This window comes from Saccoglossus kowalevskii, chromosome 22, assembly GCF_978046115.1.
Source record: "Saccoglossus kowalevskii chromosome 22, keSacKowa6.1, whole genome shotgun sequence".
NCBI lineage: Eukaryota > Metazoa > Hemichordata > Enteropneusta > Harrimaniidae > Saccoglossus > Saccoglossus kowalevskii.
This window is the reverse complement of record NC_140662.1, coordinates 21,859,255-21,884,154: the sequence shown is the minus strand read 5'-3', so window position 1 is coordinate 21,884,154 and position 24,900 is coordinate 21,859,255. Positions and strand designations below refer to the sequence as shown.

The 24,900-nt window shown below is 35.1% G+C and overlaps 1 protein-coding gene across 1 annotated transcript in view; it reads right to left on the bottom strand.

Annotated features, from left to right (window-relative positions):
• The window catches only part of LOC100376069 (dual specificity calcium/calmodulin-dependent 3',5'-cyclic nucleotide phosphodiesterase 1A-like), a 206,146-nt gene extending 182,147 nt beyond the window's left edge, over positions 1-23,999 (bottom strand). Inside the window, exon 1 of the mRNA XM_085495896.1 lies at positions 23,161-23,999. Within this exon, the coding sequence (XP_085352022.1) occupies positions 23,161-23,590 (430 nt within the window). The 5' untranslated portion in view covers positions 23,591-23,999. The remainder of the gene's footprint in view (positions 1-23,160) is intronic.
• Between the last annotated feature and the right edge of the window lie 901 nt (positions 24,000-24,900).

Below are 24,900 nucleotides of genomic sequence, written 5' to 3'. Positions count from 1 at the left end.
ATTACATAGAATAAGTTAAACATTGATAAACCCTTTGAAAGCATGTAAACCTTTTACAACCTATATTAGCATACTTGTTTTTATATTTTGTTGACCAATGTCTGTTGCCAGTGGGAATTTGTGTCTATTTGTTTATATATTAACAAAATAAAAATCATAGATTTTTTTAAAAAAAAAATGTGCAAAACGTTAAACCAACAACAATAATAAGAAATGAATATTCTTTCTGAAAATTATTTTTTGTATTACATGTCTGCCATGGATTGGTAGATTATATAATAATTGTAGGAAATAGTTAGAGATTGTGCTCAATAAAAGCACATGAACGAGTCATCGTGATTCTCGCAAGTTCTAATATGAACACGAGCCAAACTAGAAGAGTTCGCATGTATTATTGCTACGTTGTTGAGAACCACACTCTCACGAATCTATTGACTCGTATGGCCTCCTTTACACGACTTCATCTCCATAACGAAGATGCCTGCACGCACTGCAGTTCAATGGTTTCTCAATATACCTGTTTCAGGAGCATGACTGCGTTACAACATTTTTTAATGCAATTTTCATTTTATTATATGGAATATTGTACGTCAGTCGGTTCGACGACGATCACGTGACTTCAAGAATCAACGCATACAAAACAGCCTTTGTTTTGCTGGAAAGAGGTGGCGAACATGCAAAGAAGGTGATGACTGGATACAACACAATACAGTTATGTCCGCAATGTAGCCTATTGTGTTTTAGTTATTGCAATATAGCACGCATACAATTTGTTGAGGCTTTCTGTTTTCGCTCGAGGCAAACGCCTTCTCGCTGAGTGTGTTTACTATTATAATGCAATGAGTAGAACAGAGTAAAACGTGTGCTCTTTCAAGAGAAGCTATGGATTGTCGGTGAAAAAAATGACTGTGATCTAGTGTGACCCAATGCTCCCTACTTGCGCATGCTTGTACCGAGCTTATGTCACAAGATTAGTAAAGTCCTTGAACCAAGTACTGAAAATACTAAGCCACCACCACGCAAACACATATCGATTTAACAGTATATCATGAATGAGTTATATTCCGAAGTGTGGTGTCAAGGCCAATATCGCATGAGTTATTAGACTTTTTCATCTTGAGATTACACTGTTAGCGGAACATAGATGTCCTACTCTGTAGCGATTTTAAACAGGGTAGTGTATCTTTTATTTATGTTAATTATTAACGTATTACATCTTTGAACACTGTAACCTTGCCGCCAACAATATATTGTAATGTTTTGCACATTGATGTATTTTTCAATATTGTTTTTGTTAATTTTGCTCCATCATTTCTCATTACTAGAGATCTATATATTTTGTGCAAAATGACAAAAATTCACAATAGAGTTCAAAAGATATATGTATATATGTGTGTGGAACTTATTCACAGTACTTTGCGCATCATTTGGAGAATATACGTACAAACGAGGCCATTATTCTAGAAATGTTGGCAAGGCAAAGCGGGCATTATTGTGTAAAACGGATACACACAAACATAATTGTCCTCAGTAATAAGTATATAATAAATACTTGATCCGTTGCCATAGTATATACACATAATCTATTTTTTTGATATAAATAATTAATTTTTAATTTTCAAAACTTACTTAATTTGGTAAAGTGTGTAATCAAATCAATTCGTACCATAGTATCTTTTGTTTACTATCACGGTACTTTTAATTCATTACACCACCTTATATTTAATGAATTTAATGTCGGTACATGTATATTATAATTAACATAACAGGCATTCATTACATACAACAAGCAAGTCATATCAGACTATATTATTTTCTTCTATTTATGATTGTAATTTGAGAAATTTACAGTAATGAAAGGGCTACAGGTATTTTAATCGAATATAGTGAGTCATACCTAACAATATTTCACATACACACCTATGTGTATACCAAACCTAACATATGCCAGCTACCTATTTGCTTGTCGCGTATTGGCACATACATTTCCTGGTATTTGGTTGGCCATATATAATCGTAACAATACATTACACTGACCTCTATATTATGTTCATGTACCAGTATGCAAATGCTTGCTGAATAGTTGAATACATTTCAAAATGTGGCCATATGGTGCCACTGTTGGTTTCAAAGACGCATCTCCATGCGTGTTAAGTTCCAATTATATTCTGTATACGTGTTGATACCACGACCCATTAATTTATTCCCATTGGCATGTTGCCCACATATAGAATAAAGCCTTTGCCCTCCCCCGTCATTCCCAAAAAGAACGTAATATTACGATATACGCCCGGGGCATTAAAGCACAAGAGTTTGCATAGGTGAGGATAATGGTATACGACGAATCTAGATCATTAGTTTACATTATATTACATGTAGTTACATCTTGCATACTATTATGCTATATGTATAATCCTTTAGATGTACAATCACACCGATAGTTGGCGTGTTCCCAGACTTGAATGGCATTTGTAATGTGGCGAAAGACACCAAATGTAAAGATTTTGACACATTTTTAATAGACCATAGGCGCAAATAGTCGCATCCTTTCACAGTTTCGCATTCACTGTTCCAAATAATATGGTTAGTAATACATAGAAAGAACAGTGGACGCGATGACAGGAGAAAATTGAACATCTTTTCACATAGCTCTTTCGCTTTCAACTAGAATTTTGTGGGCATTTGCGTTTAGTATAAAACTAAATGAGAACCTTTCCTACATACCCTGAAAACGTGTCCACGTGATCAATGTAATTACATACCCGGGAAAATAAATCAAAAGCGTTCTCCCGTAATTATAGTTAAATTGTCCGCGTTTCGCTCAAGTATATACACGGAAATAATATGTAGGGACGGATGGTTTGGGAAAACGCTGAAAGGATAACAATGACGAACAATTTTAAATTATATAGTTAAAAGAAAATATTGTGAACTCAATCAAATTGAGAGATAAGTAAGATGAAGGAAGCATTACTTTGTAGTAATACCGTACGGCCACCCGAATCGATGTAACGTCAATAGCAAGGTAGTAATTACCTTTGCTCCAATTTACGATGATTATACAATTATACTGTCAAATTTCTGCCTGAAGTGAGAGTGGTGATTTGCAGTCAGGTAATAAGGCAAAATCCGAGAGTTGTACTCATTGACAATCATGTCGTTTGCGAAATTCATTTGACCCAAATGAAACTGCAGTGAACGCAGGTCAGGTTTAAGAGATGAGATCAAATCGGTGCATCGACTTACTGGGATAATTGGGATCAACAGTACCCAAACTAAGACGATATTTCGTGCCGAGCTCTGCCATGCGTTACATACGAAAACAAGGATGACAAATTTTGACAATCTGACCTACTAGTAACACATCACGACAGATAGGCAACTATAAACATGCACTTAATTCATAACAAATGTGACAACAGGGGGTGTAGGGATACATTCATTAAAGAGGAAGTACACTTTTGATCATGTGGAGAACATTGATTACCTTTACAAGAAGTATAATTCATCCAAATGTCGTTTTTTATATTCACTGTCAAAATTCACTTCGATAATTAATCGTTGCAGAAGTTGTAATTATGTAGACGTGAAAAGACGGTGTTCGCCGCGTCGCGCCATTTCGACCCGTGCATGTATGTGAAATGTAAAACACTCAATTGTTTGTTTACACACGCTGCACAACAACCACAGTGTTAATATACATTAGACAAAGAAGATATATTTTTGTCAATGAGCTATAATTATTGTAAAAGTAGATTGGGGTCTACCAGTTATATATATTAACGTTAATAATGTTATATGAACAAATTGGAATGTCGCCATGATGGATGTTATAGTGCAACAATGTATAAATCCAACAGTTACCGTCTTTAGAAATGTATGGCCCTTTGATATCATAAATAACACGATGTTCCATTCCATTCTCTTGGCGGGTTATCTTTGCCCACACCCGCAGTAGCCCATATATGTAATATTATTCTGTGCTTTAAATATCTTAATTTTCTTTTGGAACGTGGCAGAATGTTGGTATTAACTTATGTGCAAACTGGTGTCACCGGCCTGCCTACGAGGTTTCAAGGTGTTTTTGTACTGTTACGTGATCGTCTTTTATTTTACCCGTAAACAAAAAAGCACAATACAGTGCAATACGATTCAATACAAAGTACTACTCGACAGGAATGTGAGTAAGCCCGTTGTACAACAACATCATCAAGTTGAAATTACACGACGTAGTATATAATTACTCGCTCGCATGACTTGATTCAAGCTTAATTAGCGCTGTGACAGCACTTCCAGTATATTAGCGAAGTTGAAAGCCGAATTCCCGAGGACATGTCAACATTTTATGACCGACCCTTTATTGAACGAGGGCGAAGAATCTGATAACCAAAAGTTAATAGGTATTCACAGTGGGGTAAAAATTGTCAAGGATTTTTAAGGAAATAATTTGTTGTCAATACACTACATGTCAACTACTGTAAATAAGTGTGTGCGTGTGACAATTTCCCGCAGATTGTTGCATATTAACTGATCATTACAACTTAGTTATATTCCTGTCTGCGCATATTAATTAGATATTTTTCATATCAACCCGTTCACAGCTACTTCGGCTTTTGTCACTTTCTGCAAAACCTATCAATTTAATGTACATATAGCGGTTTTTTAAAGGAACTGTTTATCCATCCAGCGAAAACTTTAAAGACCAATCAAATACATATATAAAGCGGCCATTCAATGGAAAACAAACATACAATGTGCTATACCCATTATATTATCGTATCCAGTAATGTACAATCGTTATTTAACATAATCGCCCATTGATGTGATGTATTCCATAAAACTTAAATGAGTATTGATATCAATTACAGCGCTAGGATACCGTTTTCCACAAATGGAGTCTCAAGGCTCCCGAAGAGTTAATTGGCCACTGGCACGAACACTTTGCTAAAGTTAGAACGGAAAATTAAAAACTACGACAGAAAAAGCTTGGTATAAAATTAAATAACTCTAGTTACGCGTAATGAACGACAGAAGCTTCTTTATATAATTAGCCCTCGCAGAAGAGGGTGGATGGTTTCAGGAAGCTTGTGCAAGAAACTGATCATGCGTATGACTAGTTACTTCAAACCTTATCGAAATTATAAATTTATGACTTTTGTATCATAGTACAAATATATGACATGAGTGTGCGTATTTACACCATCCCTGTTATGACTTCATTCAAATATACACCACACGTCACTACGGTCCACAGTTTACTACGATTCTAATTTAAAAATAGATCTGAAAGGTTAAAGCAATAAAGAATATCATATGGTGTTTGTGTTGTCATGGATATAGGTATATACAATCAATCAGTCAAATAAAAACGGTGGGAAAGTTATTTGACAATCGAAATATTGACGTCGCTGAGATACGGGCAACTCACTGCGAGGAATTTGAATTTTACGCACCGGGTATATCAAGGTATTATATATCTTACGGGTGACCCAATAATTATTATAACAATAATCATTTATAGGGTATTTATATTATACGGTTTCAGAGTCAAATTTTCAAGACGATTTAAACCTTTATACTTCCTCGATACCAAAAAAAAACTAACAATGATCACGTACGTTCGATGAGATTGGTTGAATTGCCCTGTAGTGGAACTACGTAGATGAATAATCCCTTTTTACGGCTTAGATCGTCCATAAAAGCGGTGTCCCTAAACCGTAAACAGACATATTCCACTTTCCCTTCCCCTGTATGCGCATTTAGCTTGCTTAACCCTATATACTATATGGATCCCAGACGATGCATACAGCGCTTTGTAATCCTTCGTATATACACAATTCTTTCTTCACGTGTTCCACGGGAGGACTGTAGCGCACTGTAATTTTAATTTATTAATTTAAAATTAACCAACAATTTGGACAGATGGAAAGCAAAATATGTATCAGTATGCTCGTTTGATAAGAGATTGTTGTTGCCAAGATGAATGACGTCATGACAAACACGTGTTGTCTCTAACCAGACTCGAGTAAATACGTAGCTGATGTATGCGACACGTCGTTTACGTAACGCAAAAACTATGACGTACCTAAAGCTAAAATCGAAGTTAAATCTACAGAATATATACAATAAATTGGTATTTGAAATTCATAAAGTGAATTAGCCTGAGAAATGAGTAACTTATTATGCAAATTAGCTACTAAATATTTACAAACACGGCCTGAAAACTAATCATGACTTACCACTATCCGGAAATAACCAAATGTGTTTAAAATTCGCTCACAATTTTTAGATTTTGTTAACACAGACAGGCATACTAAACTCATTATATTGCACACACAGGAGGTAATTTGTATTGAAAGCTTAATATTCAATATTTCCGAACGACAAGATGATCACTAGTTGGACCACAGCTATTCAATTAATGGCGGGATAAAGGACGACGCGCTTCCCATTATTGTGTGATAACAGGGAAAGGATGGGATGTGAGCAATAATAGAAAAGACGCCATGGAGTCCATTGTTTAGGCGAACATCCCGTTCGATGTCTGTTATCATGCAATAATAGCCAAGACGGATTCTTTTATTTCAATTAAAATATCCTGAAATGTCTAAAGATTGAATATCTACGTACAGTTGTAGCTTGAGAATAAAAAAATCGACAGTGTTGTAAGTGAGTCATAGAAGTTTATTTCAGTTACGCATAGAACGTCCACGAGCAAATATAATATATGAAATATAATAATAAACTCGGCGATTTTCCAGATGAGAAAAACTAGGATTTTTTATTTTTTAACATGAAAGAAACATTAGGGTTTGTTGTTTAATCGATCTGTGCAACCAATCACTGACGCTATCGTCTGATAACAGGGGTGCACGTGCTACCAATCAACTAATGAGAGCACCGCGTTTCTATAATGGGCAATACATGGTATTTTATTATGCCACAGTCTTTCGTATTATATAATTACCTATCTTGAAAATATTAATTTATAAACGCCATATTTGCTGCCGTCAAAACGTTGGCACGATATTTCTTCATATTTGTAAGTATCCTTTATCATTTTTTTTTTACTTTATTAACCTTCGACCGAAGGTAAAGCTGCTCAAATGTTTAATAACTTTTTTTTTTAAAAGTGCAGTAATGAATACTTGACTGCCAAGTGCAAACGTAGACATAAATTGTGACAATCATTTCAATACTACCTCGATTCTGTCAAATAACAACAATTCCAGTAACACCGGAATCAATTTTTAAGCTCATTAGCAGGATAGATCTTTACAAATCCGCTGGCTTTGTGATATGAATCCGGTTAAAGTTGTTAAGGATGCAGCAGGTGAGATCTGTTATTCACTTTCTGTCATTATTCACGAATGAATACAAACTGAATCTTTCACTGCTGGCTGGAAGAAAGGGCAAGTTCGACCTATTCGCAAAAAGCTATCTTAATGATACATCTATTTATAGACCTAACGCCATTCTGTAGATCTTTACTACAAGTGTCAAGAGCAAGTTATAGCTAATCAGCTGGGAAACAAAATTAACGTATCCCTATATATGTATGCATTCAACAAACACCATAGCTGTGAGACAATACTGCTAAGACTAGTGAGGATTGGAAGCTTAATTAATTAAACTTAATTAAAAAATAGCAATTAGCGTTACGGTAATGGATTTATTAAAAGTATTCTTCTTTTCTCAAACTTAGCAGCGTATTGCATTCAGGGCAGTAGTTTAAAACCCCGTAAGAAAGAGGGTGGCCGTTCACCAGCAGTATACTAAAAAGCGTTTTTCAAGGATTTGAATTGGAGTCCAATCTTGTTTTACACATTTCTTAATGACCTTTTCAGTTTCATCAAATATTCAAAGTTGAATTCATATGCTGACGACAAACAGCTTTAATTACAGTGCTAATTCCAACTTCTGTAATATTAAAAGAGCATTGGAGGTTGATCTAATAAGTGTCTCAGACTGGCGTAATCATAAACCATTGAAAATAATACTAATATATGTGTAAACCTGAAATAACCAGATAAAACTCCATTGCACTATTGGATATAGACGAAAAACTATCGATCAGCAAATTTCTAACATCTGCAGGAAGTTGGCTTCTCAGTTTTATTCTAAGCAACATAATATATGTACCCTAGTACACAAATCTTTTTCTGGTTAGGCGCCGCGTTATATTCAGGACTTACTGTCGAGTAGAAAATCCCAGCTGTTAGACATAATTCTAATGGGCTTTACTCATTTACTAAAGCCTCCTATATTTGGAACAATCCCAGTGCTTTGAGCTGATATTAAATCAGCCTATATTCTTACTATTTTTGCAACTAAAATTGAACAGATTGCTTTTAATTTTTTTTTAAACTGGTTATATTTGTCATTTTTTTTTATTTTGTGTAATTTTTTTAATTTTCTCCCACTTATTTTAATGTATTTCTCCAATGATTTTTTTCCTCGATGTATTAGCACATTTTGTGCTACTTTATTTTATTCGAGAGAAAATAAATCATTAATATATTATTATATTACATACTCATGTACAAGGCGAGTTCGAAATATGTACGTCAGATATATATATATATATATATGTACTAGATCATGTATATTGAGAGACTTTTTGAGGAATATCGTAAATAAACAACATGCTGATATAAATACGAAAGTTACATTAACACGTGCCATTGACGCTGTTTAAGTTAATTTTATAATAATTTAAATATATAAATATAATAAGTCCCATTTCATAGACGGAAACAATGACATCGCGAAGTAGGTTACAGTTGTCAACAAATCCATTCCTTACGCAAAACGCAAATGATCGACAACAAGTACTTAATGCATGACATGCCGCTGCAGGGCACTATACGTGATTTGTGTGTAAATTGAATTGCGTTTCCCGTCGCTTCGAAAGGTCAAAACGTAATTTGAAATGATTTTTTTTTCTAAACGCAACTAGGTTAAGTAAGTATATCATTGTAACATGTTACTTCTTGATTAAATTGGAATAGGATACACAATATTTGATTCACGTACGTCATATGTAAATTGAAGCCTTCACTAATAGTCACTTAACCAAATTCACATGTCAAGTCAATGAAACTACTGAAGTGGTGTTTACACATCGCGACTGTCTGACACGTATATTTGCTCATGACTGTCATGGCATCGCGATATGCAGAAATGCACAGAGATGAGTTCACTGCATGAAGCAATGAGAATACTAATTCAATGTTGAATCTGATTTACAATAATTTGGCTCTGTCTATGTAGAACAGTGCGTGCATGAAAAAAACAGTTACCTTGCAATAGTTAAGTATTTATAACTATGCATGATGGGTAGATAGAAAATTGAATTTCAACGAATTTCAAAGTAAATTACAGGTATATTGAATTATCATGAGTGTAAACATATTGTTTAATTCACCATTATGGGCGACCCATTTATACAAATTAGTTGCAGATTGAACATAAAACTAAAGATTCGAGCTGATAGTTCAAGTTTATGGCAAATGTTACTGCTTTACTTAGATGCTATTTTAAGCGGTTTCCATTAACGAGCATTGACACACTAGATTAATTCTGAATGCACCATTATTTTTTTTAGAAAGCAGAATTATATTGAGTTCAAGGTGCCCTAAATGAGAATGTACGCAAATAATATGTGCTAAGTAACCTGAATTGTAATATACTTGAATAATATGTACAGGGTAACCTGGATGGAAATATACTTGTACATGGAAACCGGGATGAGAATATACTTAGTACAGGGTGGCTTAGATGGAAACGTACGTAAATACCACGTACATCGCAACACGAATGGCAATGGCAACAGGCTAACCAGGATGGAAATGTAAGTAAATAAGGTATCCATCACATACATTGTTTGAGGCATATTAGTTGCATCTCACTTAGCAATGTCTAATCGCATACGAAAATGTTCACACCAATATACTATTTGTCATTTAATTTCAATCAAATAAAATGGTACCATATGGGAATTTTATCCGCAGTGGGTATTACTATCGATTTATTTATTTATCAGAAATGTAACACTTAGGGATAAGTATGTGCCATACCAGGATAGCTAAATTAAAAGCATTTATATTGAGTTAGTCATCATAGTATGTCAATTAAGAACACTTCGTTGGTTAACTTTTAAGGAACGCTACTAATTACTCCCAAATGATAGTTCTAAGTGACCATAGGTTACCAGCTGTGCTTGTTTAAACATCACACAAATGAAGTGCTGGTGAATGTAGCAACATTTCACAATACCTACACATAAGTGTGATACACCCGTGAACACATGGCGCATTTGGAAATACAAAAACAAAAACAGAATACATCTGCCGTCAGTGACAGACTGGTAAAGAGAGACTATGAATGAAAAAAAAAACGTATTGTCCTTTTTATATCGTTTACGTTATAAAATATTGTACATGTATAATGTGCGTGATTCCAAGTATCTGTCAAAAGAGTTCGCCAATAGCTAAATTTGGCATTCGAATACAGCAGTGATTTCATTATTTTGTAGCAACTTGCTTGCAAAGTTCTACTTTGGTTATCTGAATTAAGACTGTATCAATTGAAACTGTGTTTTCATACAAAAAGGGCACTCACGTCTTAACACAACTAGCCAGATTTGAGTGACAGATGACAACTAATGTATGAATGGAAAACATTGACCATAATGCTTATAGGTAATAAGGTTAAATTAGAAGGCCTACGTCAACGAATTTCGCGCATTAAAATAATGACTTGCCAAAGGGTGAGTTCATAAGATAATAAGCCAAATTATGAGTTTCCTAGCGATATATGATAACTATGTTTATTTCTATGGTTACAACAGTACGACCGCCACAATGTGCATTCATTGTGTTTACCGAATAGTAAGTGTGTTCATTCGACGATTGTTGTAGAAATAGAAAAAATGTCGAATATTAGGAATAGTGGAAATTATGGAAATATTCTAGATTTTCCGTACAATTGCGAGATCTCGCGAGATGCATGAAAGACGCGCGTCGAACGTCTGCCGCAAAAATCGAACGATTTGATTTTGAACTAGAATTTCTTTATTTCGTAGCTTACATTGACCGGCCGATCTTCGACAGAGGAATATTGCTTCCGAATACCCTTACTTAATCAAAATTGCCTATCATCAAATGTAGACAGCACATTATTAAGCATGGAAATGTCCCCGAAATACTGGTCTATTGAATGTTATAATTCGAGAAGAAAGTACAAAAGGACGCACGTGTGGACATTTTGAACGCCAAATAAAACTTTTGAACAAATTATTATGTGAAACAAAAATATTACACACCCGAACTTGCTTTCTAATTAGTTTTCACTACTTTATATGCACTACTTTCATCACAGGCAAGTCAATGCGAGGCTATATTAGATACTTTTAAAATAAGTTCCTCATTCCTTGAAAGTGCATACAGAAAACAACTCATCCGGGATATTATGCATTGACAGTGTTAACTCTGTTCATTGCGGCGTAAACGAAACATACTCATGCATTCTATTTGACATTTTTTCTCTGATCAATAGAATCGGGTAAAAGATATTTTCCATAGCATAATAAATAAATGTAATAATTTCTTTTCTTCTTAATCTATGTCGGTCACTTAAAGACAATTACTACTCCTGTTTATTTCCTCCTCAAACTAATTCATGACATGGACTGGTGGCATGGAATGCAACACGTATCTTTTCCATCCCCATATTGGACAGTTCGATTGAGTTTTACACCAGATTTGCTATAATATTCTATGTTACATTTTTACATGCCTGGTAAACATGGTCGCGAGAATCAGTAACATTTATATATATTGTAAATCTGCTTTACTGTTTCTGCTGTAGGTTTGGGATTCCGATCAAACTAACATATACATAACATACGTCAATCGTGTTATCAATCCACCCACCAATCTCTACTTCCGTTCATGATTCATTTTTCTTTTTGTTTATTGTATGGGCCATAACAGTAGGTTGTACAGTTTGAAAAGAACATACACATGCCCTCAAAAAGTACAATGTTTGAAAATCCAACTGTGTGCGAAAACTGTCATGCTGTGTATCTGTTGTATTCGGTCAACTCTATGTGATATGTGAGAGACGTGCCCTGTTAAAGCGGGAGGGTCGTCACCCGCGCACGCGCGGGAATTGAGTCCCAAACGACGATAACAACACACGCTAAAACGCAAAGGCTCATAGGTAGACGCTTGTTTGTAAACAATGACACGATATGGCCATCTGATGCATGTGCAGGTGACGACTCCCCCGCTTTAAAAAAGTCTTCTCCTGTCACGAATTTTATGATTCCCAATTGCAAAATACACGTCGTGATATATTTGACACAATGTACAGAAACGTTACAAGCAATAATAATAGCATCAATAGCTAAATGACGCCATGCGTGTTTAATAATTTAAATCGTGACCAATGGCAACTGTGAGTGCATTGATATGTGAACTAGCACAAATAATTACGGTGCCAAGTCAATAAATAGGACAAAGATTTATTACTAGAGCAGAGCAAGAACAATTGGAACTCATCGTAATGTATATACTACTTTACTTGCAGTGAGCAATACAAAATAGTGGGAGAAATGTAATTGCCACCAATGTATGTTTTAACATCCATGAGAAAAACAAGTTTGAGAACAATTACACAATGAACACTCTTGTCAACTACTGTAACGTAGGAGGTAAACTACCCTCTGTTATTTGTTGATAAGCAGGATTTATGTAACCACTTATACACTGTCTTAACATTTTAATTGAAAGCCACCCTGAATTTGAAAAGCCACACCTTTACATTTTTGCCCAAGTCGCAAAGAATTACATCATGCATTTTTATGAAATAAAACTGGTGTGTATTCTGTAATGTGTAACTATATACACCATTCAGACACTTACATTTCACCATATGCATGACACTAAATAATGCCACAGAGTAAAGTACAATCGAACTTGTATAAATAAATTGCACGGGAAAAGATAATCGTTAAAGACCAGCAAGTAAACAAAAAAATTGAAAGTCTAGTTTGTGCCACGTTTTATTGGCAACATACAAAGTAACAAGACTGCCGTTATTATCCTGTATTTCTTGCAATAGCTTTAAAAAAACAATGTATATCGTATTGTGGAACGCCAATTGTGTCGTTTCCGGTAGACTGAAAGTCACATGATCGCCACTAGATGGGAGTACTGAGAATTGCACGAACATGTATTGTTAACGTAAAACAATTTTCAATATCTTACAAGTGATCTTAGGCTTCCTATAGAGAAGAGACATAATTTATTAATACTATTTTTTTGAAACATATATTATTCATGACTGAGTCTCAAAGCTTTTCCATTCTAGTGCACTGCCGCAATTTTACGTTGACTGGTTTATTTCTATTTGTCCAATGACAAAATGAGAGTAGATGACCATTAAAGTAGTTGTCTACATTAACGACAAAACTGGGGAAACTGTTACTCGTCTGATTGATGTTTCATGGTTTAAAGTATCTGAACAATATAGGATAATACCACGAAGCGCAACGGGTAGCTACCAAAACGCGAAGATTTGGAACTGTGGAACGGAAATGAGTAGAGGGACCACGTGTAGTGTATCCGGAATACGCAAAGCAACATTGGATACATTTTGTCACACTTCGATCCTCGAGACATTATGCAGGGAAGCACGCGGTTCGAAATCCATGCCTAAAGCTTTATGAGAAGATAAGACTCTACTTCGCGGAGAGTCTTACTCTGGACTCATACCGCGATTTCAGTATACTGACTTCAACATACCCCCTGGGGATATAACCACTGTTTTGACGTACATGATAATCACCATGAGTATGACCTAGTAATCTACGGTTACAATATGGAGATACATCTAGGGAAAAAAGATTATCTGATACAGTCATGTTGTTAATTCATGAGTAGTATAATTTTCATAATTCCTGAAGAGGGTTCGTTTGATTTTTCTGTAAATACATTTGACAATTATCTCCCAACAGATATACTTAATTTCCCCAGAGATTTGCTGTATACGCTACTAAATATTTTCGTTTACCGTCTAATTATAATAACTAAATTGGGGGCAATGTTGTTTAAAAATGGAAATATTATTGATAATATAGATTTTTTTAAACTAACAAATACATATATTAATTATTTCATCTTCGCTAAAATGCGTTGGATAATAGATAAAACGGGTTGGGATTGTATGTAACCAAAGTTGATAAAGGAAAATTGATTCTAGTCACCATTATCTCTGAAACCTTTTTCTCAACATAATAGTATTACATTAATTCACGCTAATGTGATTTTCTGTCATTGTCGTATGAGTTTAAACGACGCTATTAGTTTCATATCATGTTGTTCCATTAGTCTAACTAGCAAAGCGAACCCAAATAAAAGTATTCAGCTTGGATCATTACATTGTAATTTCACATTTACCGATATTCGACCGTGGAGAGTTGATGTACCTATTATAATCAGCATGTTTCAGCTATTAGAAATAATGTGATACTGGTGATTGTCGGTGTTAGGTGATATATGTACCAGACATGTGTTTCCGTCTGTTGAAACAGAGTAGTTTTAAAACTGAAGTGACTTAGTATTGATCTATAAGTGAAAATGGAATATAAAACAATTGAACAATAGTATTTCAACTGAAAATTCAGAAATTGTATAGGTATTTCAATAGTTGATAAAGAATAAACTGATTTGACAGAATCGTCAAATACTAATCCAAGCAGTATTACAATAAATTAGTATAGATCAAATAGATCTCTTCAAATTTATAAAGCGAGAGGTTAGTATTTGACATATTAAATATACTGATAATATATGTTTAAAATCCTCATTATTATTGGAACTAGTTCTCAAAGTGGGAATATATCTGTCTGGGATATTGGTTCACGTATCGAAACTAGTTTTACGCATAAACGATGAAGAACACCAATGATTATTTTTAATATGTTTAGGTAAAAACAAATATATATAGCAAATTTTTTATTTGGTTTTAAATGAAATAACTGTGCGTGTTGCCGCCACACATTAATAGAAATATGTATTTCATATTTAACTTTCATTTACATTACCGACATGTAGACACATACAAGGTGTCGCAAAAGTTAATAAATTTCAAATAATTTTCAAGATATGGAAGCTATATCAAATGTGAAAACAAGCAGCCTGTCAGCTGAGATAGCTCCGCTATTAGAAATGCACATTTCAATTAAAGAACTGAAGATATCATTAGAAAATGAACAGTATGTATAGTATCAACGCAATCGGATTTGCTGTTTTCAATAAGAATTCGGAAATATCACTTTTTACCAAAAAAGACGAAAATATTTATCAAAATTAGAGCATTAAAGATATCACAAAATGAACAAATCTGAGAGAGGTCCACGTGTAGTACCTATATATGTTATATCAAAGCAATCGGACTTGCGGTTTTAACAAGAACTTTTTACCAAAAATTACAAAAATAATCACCAAAAATAGAGAATTTGAGATATTGACATAAAATGAACAAATCTGAGAAAGAACCCTCCAAGGTACTTGCATATCGAATTTGAAAACATTCTGACTTGCGATTTCGAAGAAGAAGTTGAGATTGTAAATTTGACGACGACGGACGACGACGGATAATCAGTGATATGAACAGCTCCGCTGTGTCGACTTTGTCGACAGCGGAGCTAAAACACATTAGCATAGTATTAAACTAAGCAACTCAAGAAACATCTAGAATAAAAAAACTAATAATTATAACAGACAGTGTTTTCACATTGGAATCACAATTAAACGATAATATACGGAAAATGTTAAATATACATACATGGTGTCGCGTAAGTCCCACTTTAGATACAATAAATCGAATGAATGTTATGTTGATACCACACATATTCTCTTCAAATCTGCTAAACATTCTTGCATTACACATTCATGATTTTAATGTGTTGTGAATTGCAAATAAACGATATATATTCACATATATGGGGATGTATTAAAACTTGTATTGATGAGCTTTCTAAAAAAATGATACGTTGGTATGCATTACTCATTGTACGCGTGAATCAGAACACCAAATAACGCAAAGTAGTGTAATTGTGTATCTTTCTATATTCTTATTTTAAATTAACTAAAGATTTTATCCGTTTACGGTTTTCGCAACCATTGCTGTTCAAAGCGTGAGGTCAAAGTTCAACGTCGCTTCTTCAAGCACTTTCCATTTATAGTCAGCTCTTTTCCAAATAAAATATTGCAAGATTTTCAAAATATTTGATCAAGAACTAGACGCAATGTCACTTTTTTTCTGTTCGGTCCAAAATTAAAATTGAATTCAGTGAACATTTCAGAAAATGTGAACAAACTACCAACATTAACGGGGAGGGATGTGGCGCTCAAATACTTAACAATCAGGAAAGTTTAACACTTGGGTGAGATTTGAAGTGATTATTAAATGATATGATTGACTGCCGAGAAACAACATCTATAGTTAACTGATGACGCATTCCGTTTTCAGAATGTCAAGTACATCAGTAGGTGCCAAATTATAATCAGACTTACTGCATAACAAAACTTTTTGTGTGTATCTTTATTCGAACATTATATTTAGATGTAGCGTATGTTTATCTATACTACGCTAACCTGGATCGCCGACTTACCATTAAGTATTCAATGCATGCTACGCGTGTTTGGGTCGACGCATAAGCCGGTTAGAGCAAATAAAACATGTAAACACATCAGAAAACCTTCCGGTTCCAGTTTGTTCCGGTCTGAGGAAAGCCGAATAACGTGTTTCGTATAGTGAGTGTTCTTATACATGTACAAACAGTAAAACGTATTTGCGCCACGGTAATTGGTCTTCCAAGTAACTTTATATTCATTTGAAAAAATGGTTATGTTCCGTATGCGTCATGAACGAGTCTGCACTCAAGTGCCGAAATCGAATACCACGCACTCAAGAAACTCGCAAAAATCAATATAGGTACACCCGTATGGTTATTATATAGAGCTTATATACCATGATAAATCAGTCATTCTGAGTCTATTTTTTCTGTAGCTACACACATCATACATTTCATTTGTTTCATACACTTCTAATAATCCTGAATTCGAATATTTATATTATGCCTAAAGGGAACGGAGGTCAACCAATTGCAGTGACCTTACGTACCGTACGGTACATTTAACACGTACTGCAATATGCATTTTAATAACGTTCCACGACTCTAAATTATTAGATATGTCAATGGGATTGACACTCGGCACTCCGAGAAAGGAAATTAACATAACCGGGCGACATAATAGCATCTCTATTATCATGTTTGTTATAATGATGTATGCTGGCGAAGGACGCGTGATTTTTTATGTGGCCAATTATGTATTTTTAAATTATTAATTTCTATACTCCATATGTCATGTCATATCATTAAAATTTTTGACTATGTTAGTCTTCATTATAAGATAGCTTATTATGCATGGGACGTGTTTGAGAAGGGGTGAAATTATCACAATCCTTACGGCATACAATTACTTAATTAATTTCCATTCAATGGAATACGTGTATTTTCGATACTAATACAATGAATGTAGGCCACATTACGCTAACTTTGGGGGACCAATAAAGGAAATTGTCTGATGTATTGATGAATGGAACGCTCCACCAGCAATATATGTTATTTCGTGTGAACTATTTTTATTACTCGACACGTACAAAGGGTACCGGTTGCTTAGCAACGTTTTTTTGTGTTATAGATTCCGTTAAATATTGGGGTGATTTGAACCAGTAAATAGTGTTCGGCATCTTGGTTGTTATAGAAGACTGATATGACCGAGTACCGATATTGATTGGGTTTATGGTCAAATCAAATTACCTATCAGTGATGGATAACTGCGACATACGTGCGAGAAATGAAAATTTAATTTCAATTAAATTTATTAGATTCAGCGTGAGGATGGTGGACTGCAAATTGATGGATTGCAGTGTAATGGTTTTGTTCGAGTTTTGGTTCGTGCTGTGTCTGGTGGCAGCATTAAAATTAAGAAAAAAATGGACCAGTATTCAGCGGCTTTGTGGAGTTAACGATGTATACGTATTTGATCGATTTTCACGATTTCTATGAAAATGTTAGTGAAAACTATTATAAGCTATGGATTATATTTTCGTGTCTCGATGCACGTCGTTTTGTTTCGTAATTCAAAAGCCTATCGGCGTACATCGAAATAGCCAGCGAGTGTACACGTGACATACGCGCTAATCGACACGAGACACTTTCTTAGGATTATTTTTGAGCCTCCCGATTTGGTCTTCAAATATAAGCCAGGACGAATAGTCGGCCGGTCAGAGGAAAGCGGCTAGCTACCCTGAATGTCAGACGACCGTTGTATCAGTTATCCCTCTCCAATTCAGTCAGGACTTGCTTATTTAGATTTATTCATATGAATTTATTGTTCAACGCCATGCAGAACTTGAATGAGTTAGTCGAACTTTCGTCGATGTCGCAGCTATCAGTTAGTATTAGCTTGAGGAAAACGTATAACTTTCATTCATTGTTGTCTTAAAAAAAGAAAGTACTTTCTGTATAGTAAATGACCAATACCGTACACAAAATGGCCGCTAAGCTGGGTAATAGCGCTATAATTAAATCATATTTCATATAACTTTTTGCTCAGCTAAATCTCAAAATTGTGCGAATATTTGCAAGTGTGCAGTTACGTCATACGACATTAAAACCCAAGACTGATATGCTAAAATTGTGATAATAATCACTCAAGCGAAAGCAGGTTATTACAGAGTCAAATGATTGTAAGAGACAAATCAGAAAATAAAGTGAAATGGAAAAAATAAAATAGAAAAATGAGAAATATAAACAAAATAACATAATTAAACAAAATAAAGATAAATAAAATACAACAAGAGAGGGGAATAACAAACTTGAAGTTATATATTTACAATGGAAGTAATAAAACGTAGCAAAAACCGTAGCAAAAACCGGTTTGCAAAAAAAAAATAAAAAAAAATGAAAGGATGATACATGATACATAGGCCTCGTGGTGAGGATATTAAGTAGTATTAATATACCCGTTCCGTCTTTACACGGACGGAGCACTGTTAGGTACAATGCCCGCCATGTAATCAGCCTCAGTCTTATTATGTGTCACATGCAACTGTGCAAGTACTGCTGCCCGGAGGTTGGGCATCCCTGTGCACATGGTTATGGCATGGGTGATTTACATTTTGGCTTGACGGCACCCCTTCATTGACAGACATGTTTATACAGTTCATGAGAAGGAACGACACGTAGAAAAGCAGAAATCGGAAACAACAATTACAAAAACACAAAATCCCATAATTTTTTCCTTTAATTGATGCGTCATTCTTGGTCTCGGAGAACACCTGTGAGCAACGTGTTTCGGACGTTTGGTGGTTATATCAGTGAGCCCTTTTAACATTTTTTTTCCATTTTATCTATTTCTCGATTTGTCTTATTTTTTTTTATTGCATTTTAGTATTTTTCAATTTCCCCTATTTTTTATTTCCTTCATTTGGTTTTTATTTTTTATTTTGTCCACTTAACTCTTAACTCTTGGCCATGTGACCCATTGTCCTGGCCATGCGTTTATTTCTGTAACTTCATAGGGTATTTTGTCTCTATGTAGATTAGTAATCGCTGGAGATGTTTTATATGTATATTATTGACAGGCACAGTTTTTTCATATGCACAGTAGTATTCGCCATGGCATTGAATATGCATATTAGTTACTCGCACACTTTTTTTTTGTTTATTGTCCGGCATTTCTGAGCTTGACTAGGAGATATTTTTCAAATATTTAAAAATTAGACAAAGTCGGATTCCAACTATGACTTAGCATTGGGAATCAATAGCTACAGGTACTCTAACTACCAGGAACTGTCTAATTGAACAACGTTGTTACAATTGTTTTAGTAGGTTGAAACGTGATAGAAGGAGAAATTAATTCGCAATGGATTATAATCCAGCCTAATGTTTGAAAACGTTTAAATTTATTTATTTGAAACTATTAAGAATGTAGTAGACTCGTAGACTTTTTATTTTTCATTTTGAGAATGGTGCTTTTGTGACATATGAGTCTGATTATATAGTTCCACAATTTCAGACGACGATGATACGATACTATATTATATTCAACTCTCGGCAGTGATCGATATTCTCGGGTCAGATTGGATCTAATCAGTGCTCTAAGACAGGATTCAATTTCAGTTATTATCGTAGAATAAGACATAATATCAATGAGTTCAAAGTAATACTAAGCTGATAAATTTAACTGCTTCAATCAAACCAAATAATCCAACTGAATATAAATTTAAAATAGGTATATGCTATACACGAATGCAAAAGGAAGATATATAATTTTTGAGAATCAAAGTAGAGACAGATGAATATAAGTACTTAATAAATCTACAATATATTTATAAAGTATTATTAGTTCCATTTTTAAAAAAAATAATGACATTTTCAGCTGATTTAACATCAACACTAAGCATGTTCTAGCGACAAGGAGATTGATATGTAAATGAGTTTAGTCCAGCAAAGGTACTTCAAACAACTTCAAACTAAACCTCTAAAAATTGATTTCAATTGTTATGTGGGATACTGATCCATAACCTAAATTGACAAAAGCATAATATAACATGTTTTTAACTCACACTATCATTACAAGAATGGGAATTTTGAGTTGTTTTCTACGTAATCTGTTAAGACTAGTGCCCGGAGTGATACAGTCTTATATATGGTTATAGCAATTGTTATATAAATAGATAATATTTTTTGAATAAACGCAAGGTATCAGACTGACAAATACATTTTTTCCGGACACCTCATTATTGGATACAGCTGTCAAACTCATGACAATTATAATGAAGCATCTGTACTGAGTGTAGCTTATTCATTGATGCTTGACTGTGTTATTGGCAACAGGGATCCACGTGGTGGTCACTAATCTGAATTGATTAGTACTAAAAGTGCCATTCATCTATGGCACCTTGTATAATATAAAATACTCATTAAACTCATTCAACCTGTTTAAATGGTCCAATGCTGTGTCTGTGGTTAGATAACTGACAGAGTCCGTTTAATTTTAGTCTGAGGTTGTCAAGTGAACTAACGTAACACACCATCGCCATTCCTATTCATTTGAATAATTTACGGAACTACAATGAATACTGATAACACATTTAGGTCATCCTGACACAGCAGTCGTAATAATGTCAATAATAAGATGGAAATAATATTATCAAGACACCACGAAGTTAATAAATCAGTCAACAATTCTTCAGAATAAATAATGTAGTGATCAATGTGACGGTTGACAATACTTTATTAACGTTTAACGCAGTACTCATATTTTGAATTTCCTCAGAACATTGTAAAGAAGTCTCTTACTGAACACTCAATGTTGTAGAAACATGACACACATTTGAGTGATAATAAACAATACAATAATTAAATAAGAACGACTTTACACATGTATATATCAATTATTGCGTAGTTTTACAAATGTATATATTTTAAGCATTAACCAAGGTTCCCCCAAAGTTGCATTCGTTAGTGAATGAATCTTGGCCAGTGGAATTGGCCTTCCCATTGAGTCTGTGTACACTCACTCAGGGTAGGGGTCGACTCTTGCTGGTATTCAGCCGAGCAATGTTATCATTCAAATTATTTTCAATTGAATTTCAATTGACGGGAATGTTTATAACAAAATTCAAATATTTATTTCATAATATTTATTAAAGCGGGAGGGTCGTCACCTGCGCACGCGCGGGAATTGAGTCCCAAGCGACGATACTAACGCACGTTATATAAACGCAAAGGCTCGTGGTTGGACGCTTGTTTGTAAACAATGACACGCTATGACCACCTAACGCACGCGCAGGAGACGACTCCTCCGCTTTAAGTCACATGGTAAAGAGTACAGGAACACATGTACATACGCATTATTTAGGAGGTTATTGTACATTACACAATGTGTTAGTTAAAAAGAAGATTACATGACTTCGTTTCGACGTGTCTCATTTTATGACATTTATATTTTTCATACCAGCTTCTAAACTCGCGGAATACTTATAACGAAGTTAACGTGCGTAAGCCAGATGGAATGTGTACATAATGTTCGTTTTATAAAGATTATGGTATCAAAAGGTTATTATTTTGAAAAAATTGCTTCCAGTTCAGCAGTGTTGGTGCATCACACGTCGATCTTTTTTTATAGATATTTGGAGGCGATATATGACGCAGATAACACAAAATATAACAGAGATTGATGTGGAGAGACGCGTTATTTGAGTAGAGACATTCCACCAAACAAACGCTCTACAGCTTACAAATATTGAGATTAATTTTTAAATCGCAATTTGTCGGTAATAACAGTAATGAGTATAGTGATGCGAGCTGGCAATGCGTCACCATGGCAACAGCTGCACTCGGTTTTCCCTCTGGCCCTGTGTAACAATTGAGGTAGTCAGATGAATAGCGTGGCCATATTATCTTTTCAAACGCAGTTCCGCGCAAGACACGGTTCATGAACTTCAAAGACACAGCAACTTAACGTTTGGTACTGCAAAGTATAATCACGTTATGTTCGCGCGTAACTCGTGCATGCTAGAGGCGAAACAAAGTTATTTGTATCCAGCGCCCACATATAACATTGAACAACGTTCGACAGACAACACTTTTTTAATAAGACTAACAATCTTAACGCTGTGATAATTATTAATATTATATATGAATGGGAGGCCTTCAATATATTTCCTCAGAGGGGCAATAGGATGGCAAATCTTCATTCAAAATCGACCATGAACACAGAGCTTCAACAAACGCCAATGCTTATTAATATGGCAGTTTCGGCAATGAAAGCAGATGGTACTAACCACTATCAGGGAATATAAAAATCTTTGGAAACATTGTCGCCATTTGTGTCAAATCAAATATAAAGAAATACGTGAAAATGCATTATCGGTTTCTGGCGAGTGTAATGACAGAAGACACCTAGGTGGATTCAGTGACTGATTTCCGCCTACTACGCGTGAAGGACTTGTGTCTCTATTATTTCTAGACACTTGTATCTGATTGTTTTCAAGAATACGAATTGCACTAACCTTTTTCTTGAGACGTTTTCCTGTCATTACTATTTCTTGTAGTGCTCGTTCGCTTTGGGTCGCTAGTCGAATCTCCCCTTTTTTTACTCCCTTTACTCGTGTTGCTGACACTGTCACTTGCTCTTTTCGTGTGTTTATCTTCAGTAAATGAGTCGGTTTTGCTCCTCCTGCTCGCGTTTGGTGCCACTTGTTCCGGTCTCTGAATAGGCTCAATTTTTTTCGTTACTAGCGATTGCGTAACCATTAAGTTATCCCCTATTTTTATTTTATTTTTATCCCGTGACCCGGAAGGTTTTGCCGCATGTTGGTTTGAATGTAAATCACGCTTCCGTGTACTAGTCGAATTTGTGTAGTCCTCCTTGACATGTTTTGTCAGTACTCCCGTTTGATTAACGGGCTTGTCCCTGTTCCTACTGACAATGGCACCCATCGTTGAACGACGTCGAAACAGGATAAAACACAACACGCCGGCTTTCCCGGCAAGCGTGTTTACAATCAACGGGAAAGGGCCTCACAATACGCCCGTGTATAAATAATATAAATCAGTTCGATTCACTATCTACGAGTAATAGTAATCAGTGAAGTTTAATTGATTTTGTCGCCAATGTGATGAACTGCTCGACCAAGAGCATCAACACATTGAAATTCGCCTGAGATTAAACTGTGGACTGAAGCAAGATAGTTTAAAAACGCGGAAGTGTTGTATGCTTATGCTTAGACCAGTGAACGGCACGCAAATACCCATCTAATTGAACCAGTCAGTCGTGAACGGCACAGAATAACGGTTTTCCAATCATATCATAAGTAGTCACCGTAGTTTTCATAAAATACAGTAAAACCACATATACATTACCGGTATCAATAATAAGCAGGGTCATCACTCAGATGCTCGTTTATACACCGGCGTGTTTCCACGCTGTTTGTCAGCAATGCTCGTGTAGTTTCCCGGTATAATACAAGCTGTCAGACCTTACGTCTTCTATAATCTCATCATTTCGCACACAATCTGAGCTACGAAACAATTCTTTGTGTTATACGAGAAAAATGTGGAACAGTAACTCCATGTTGATGTAGTAATCCATAAATTACATGGCATGGCCACTTCCCGCGATCCGGCAAAATGTCGTCTGCAAGCAAGCTGAGAATACAGAGTGACGAATACTCGCTGCGCCTAGTTATCGTCCGCCGATGTCAGCCTCGTTTTGGCTATCACCAAGCGTTACAAGGCAGTAACGTCGGTAATATGTCTGGGATTTGGCGGTGTACCGTGCTGTGATACGGATTGTTTAACATTCAAATGAGTAGCAAGTCCTTTGGTACTTGATACTGAGAGCTATGCGTTGCCACTCAGTGCACTTATTTGTAGTGACAGTCAGAGTCACGTGACCGTTCCCAGCGCGCCGTTGGATCTGGTAATTTCAGATCTCTTCAGCGTCAAAACTATCAGTACTGAAAAGAAAAGAAAAAATGTAACCATTGTGAGAAGAAATGATTGTCAGTGAACTCAGCTAGACAGTATTGAATAACAGCTGCTAAGTTCCGGTCTCAATAAGTCTGTTCGAGTACAAAAATACTCCCAAACCACCGAAAATATTATATAGGAATGAAACAATACTAGAAAACATAGCCCATTGATTTGAACACAAAATATGCAAGTGACTTCAGGGAAGCAAAAAAAGTAGCAAAATTAGGAGCGAGAGATTTTAAATATTTCGAACACATCTGACGCGCCAATACAAC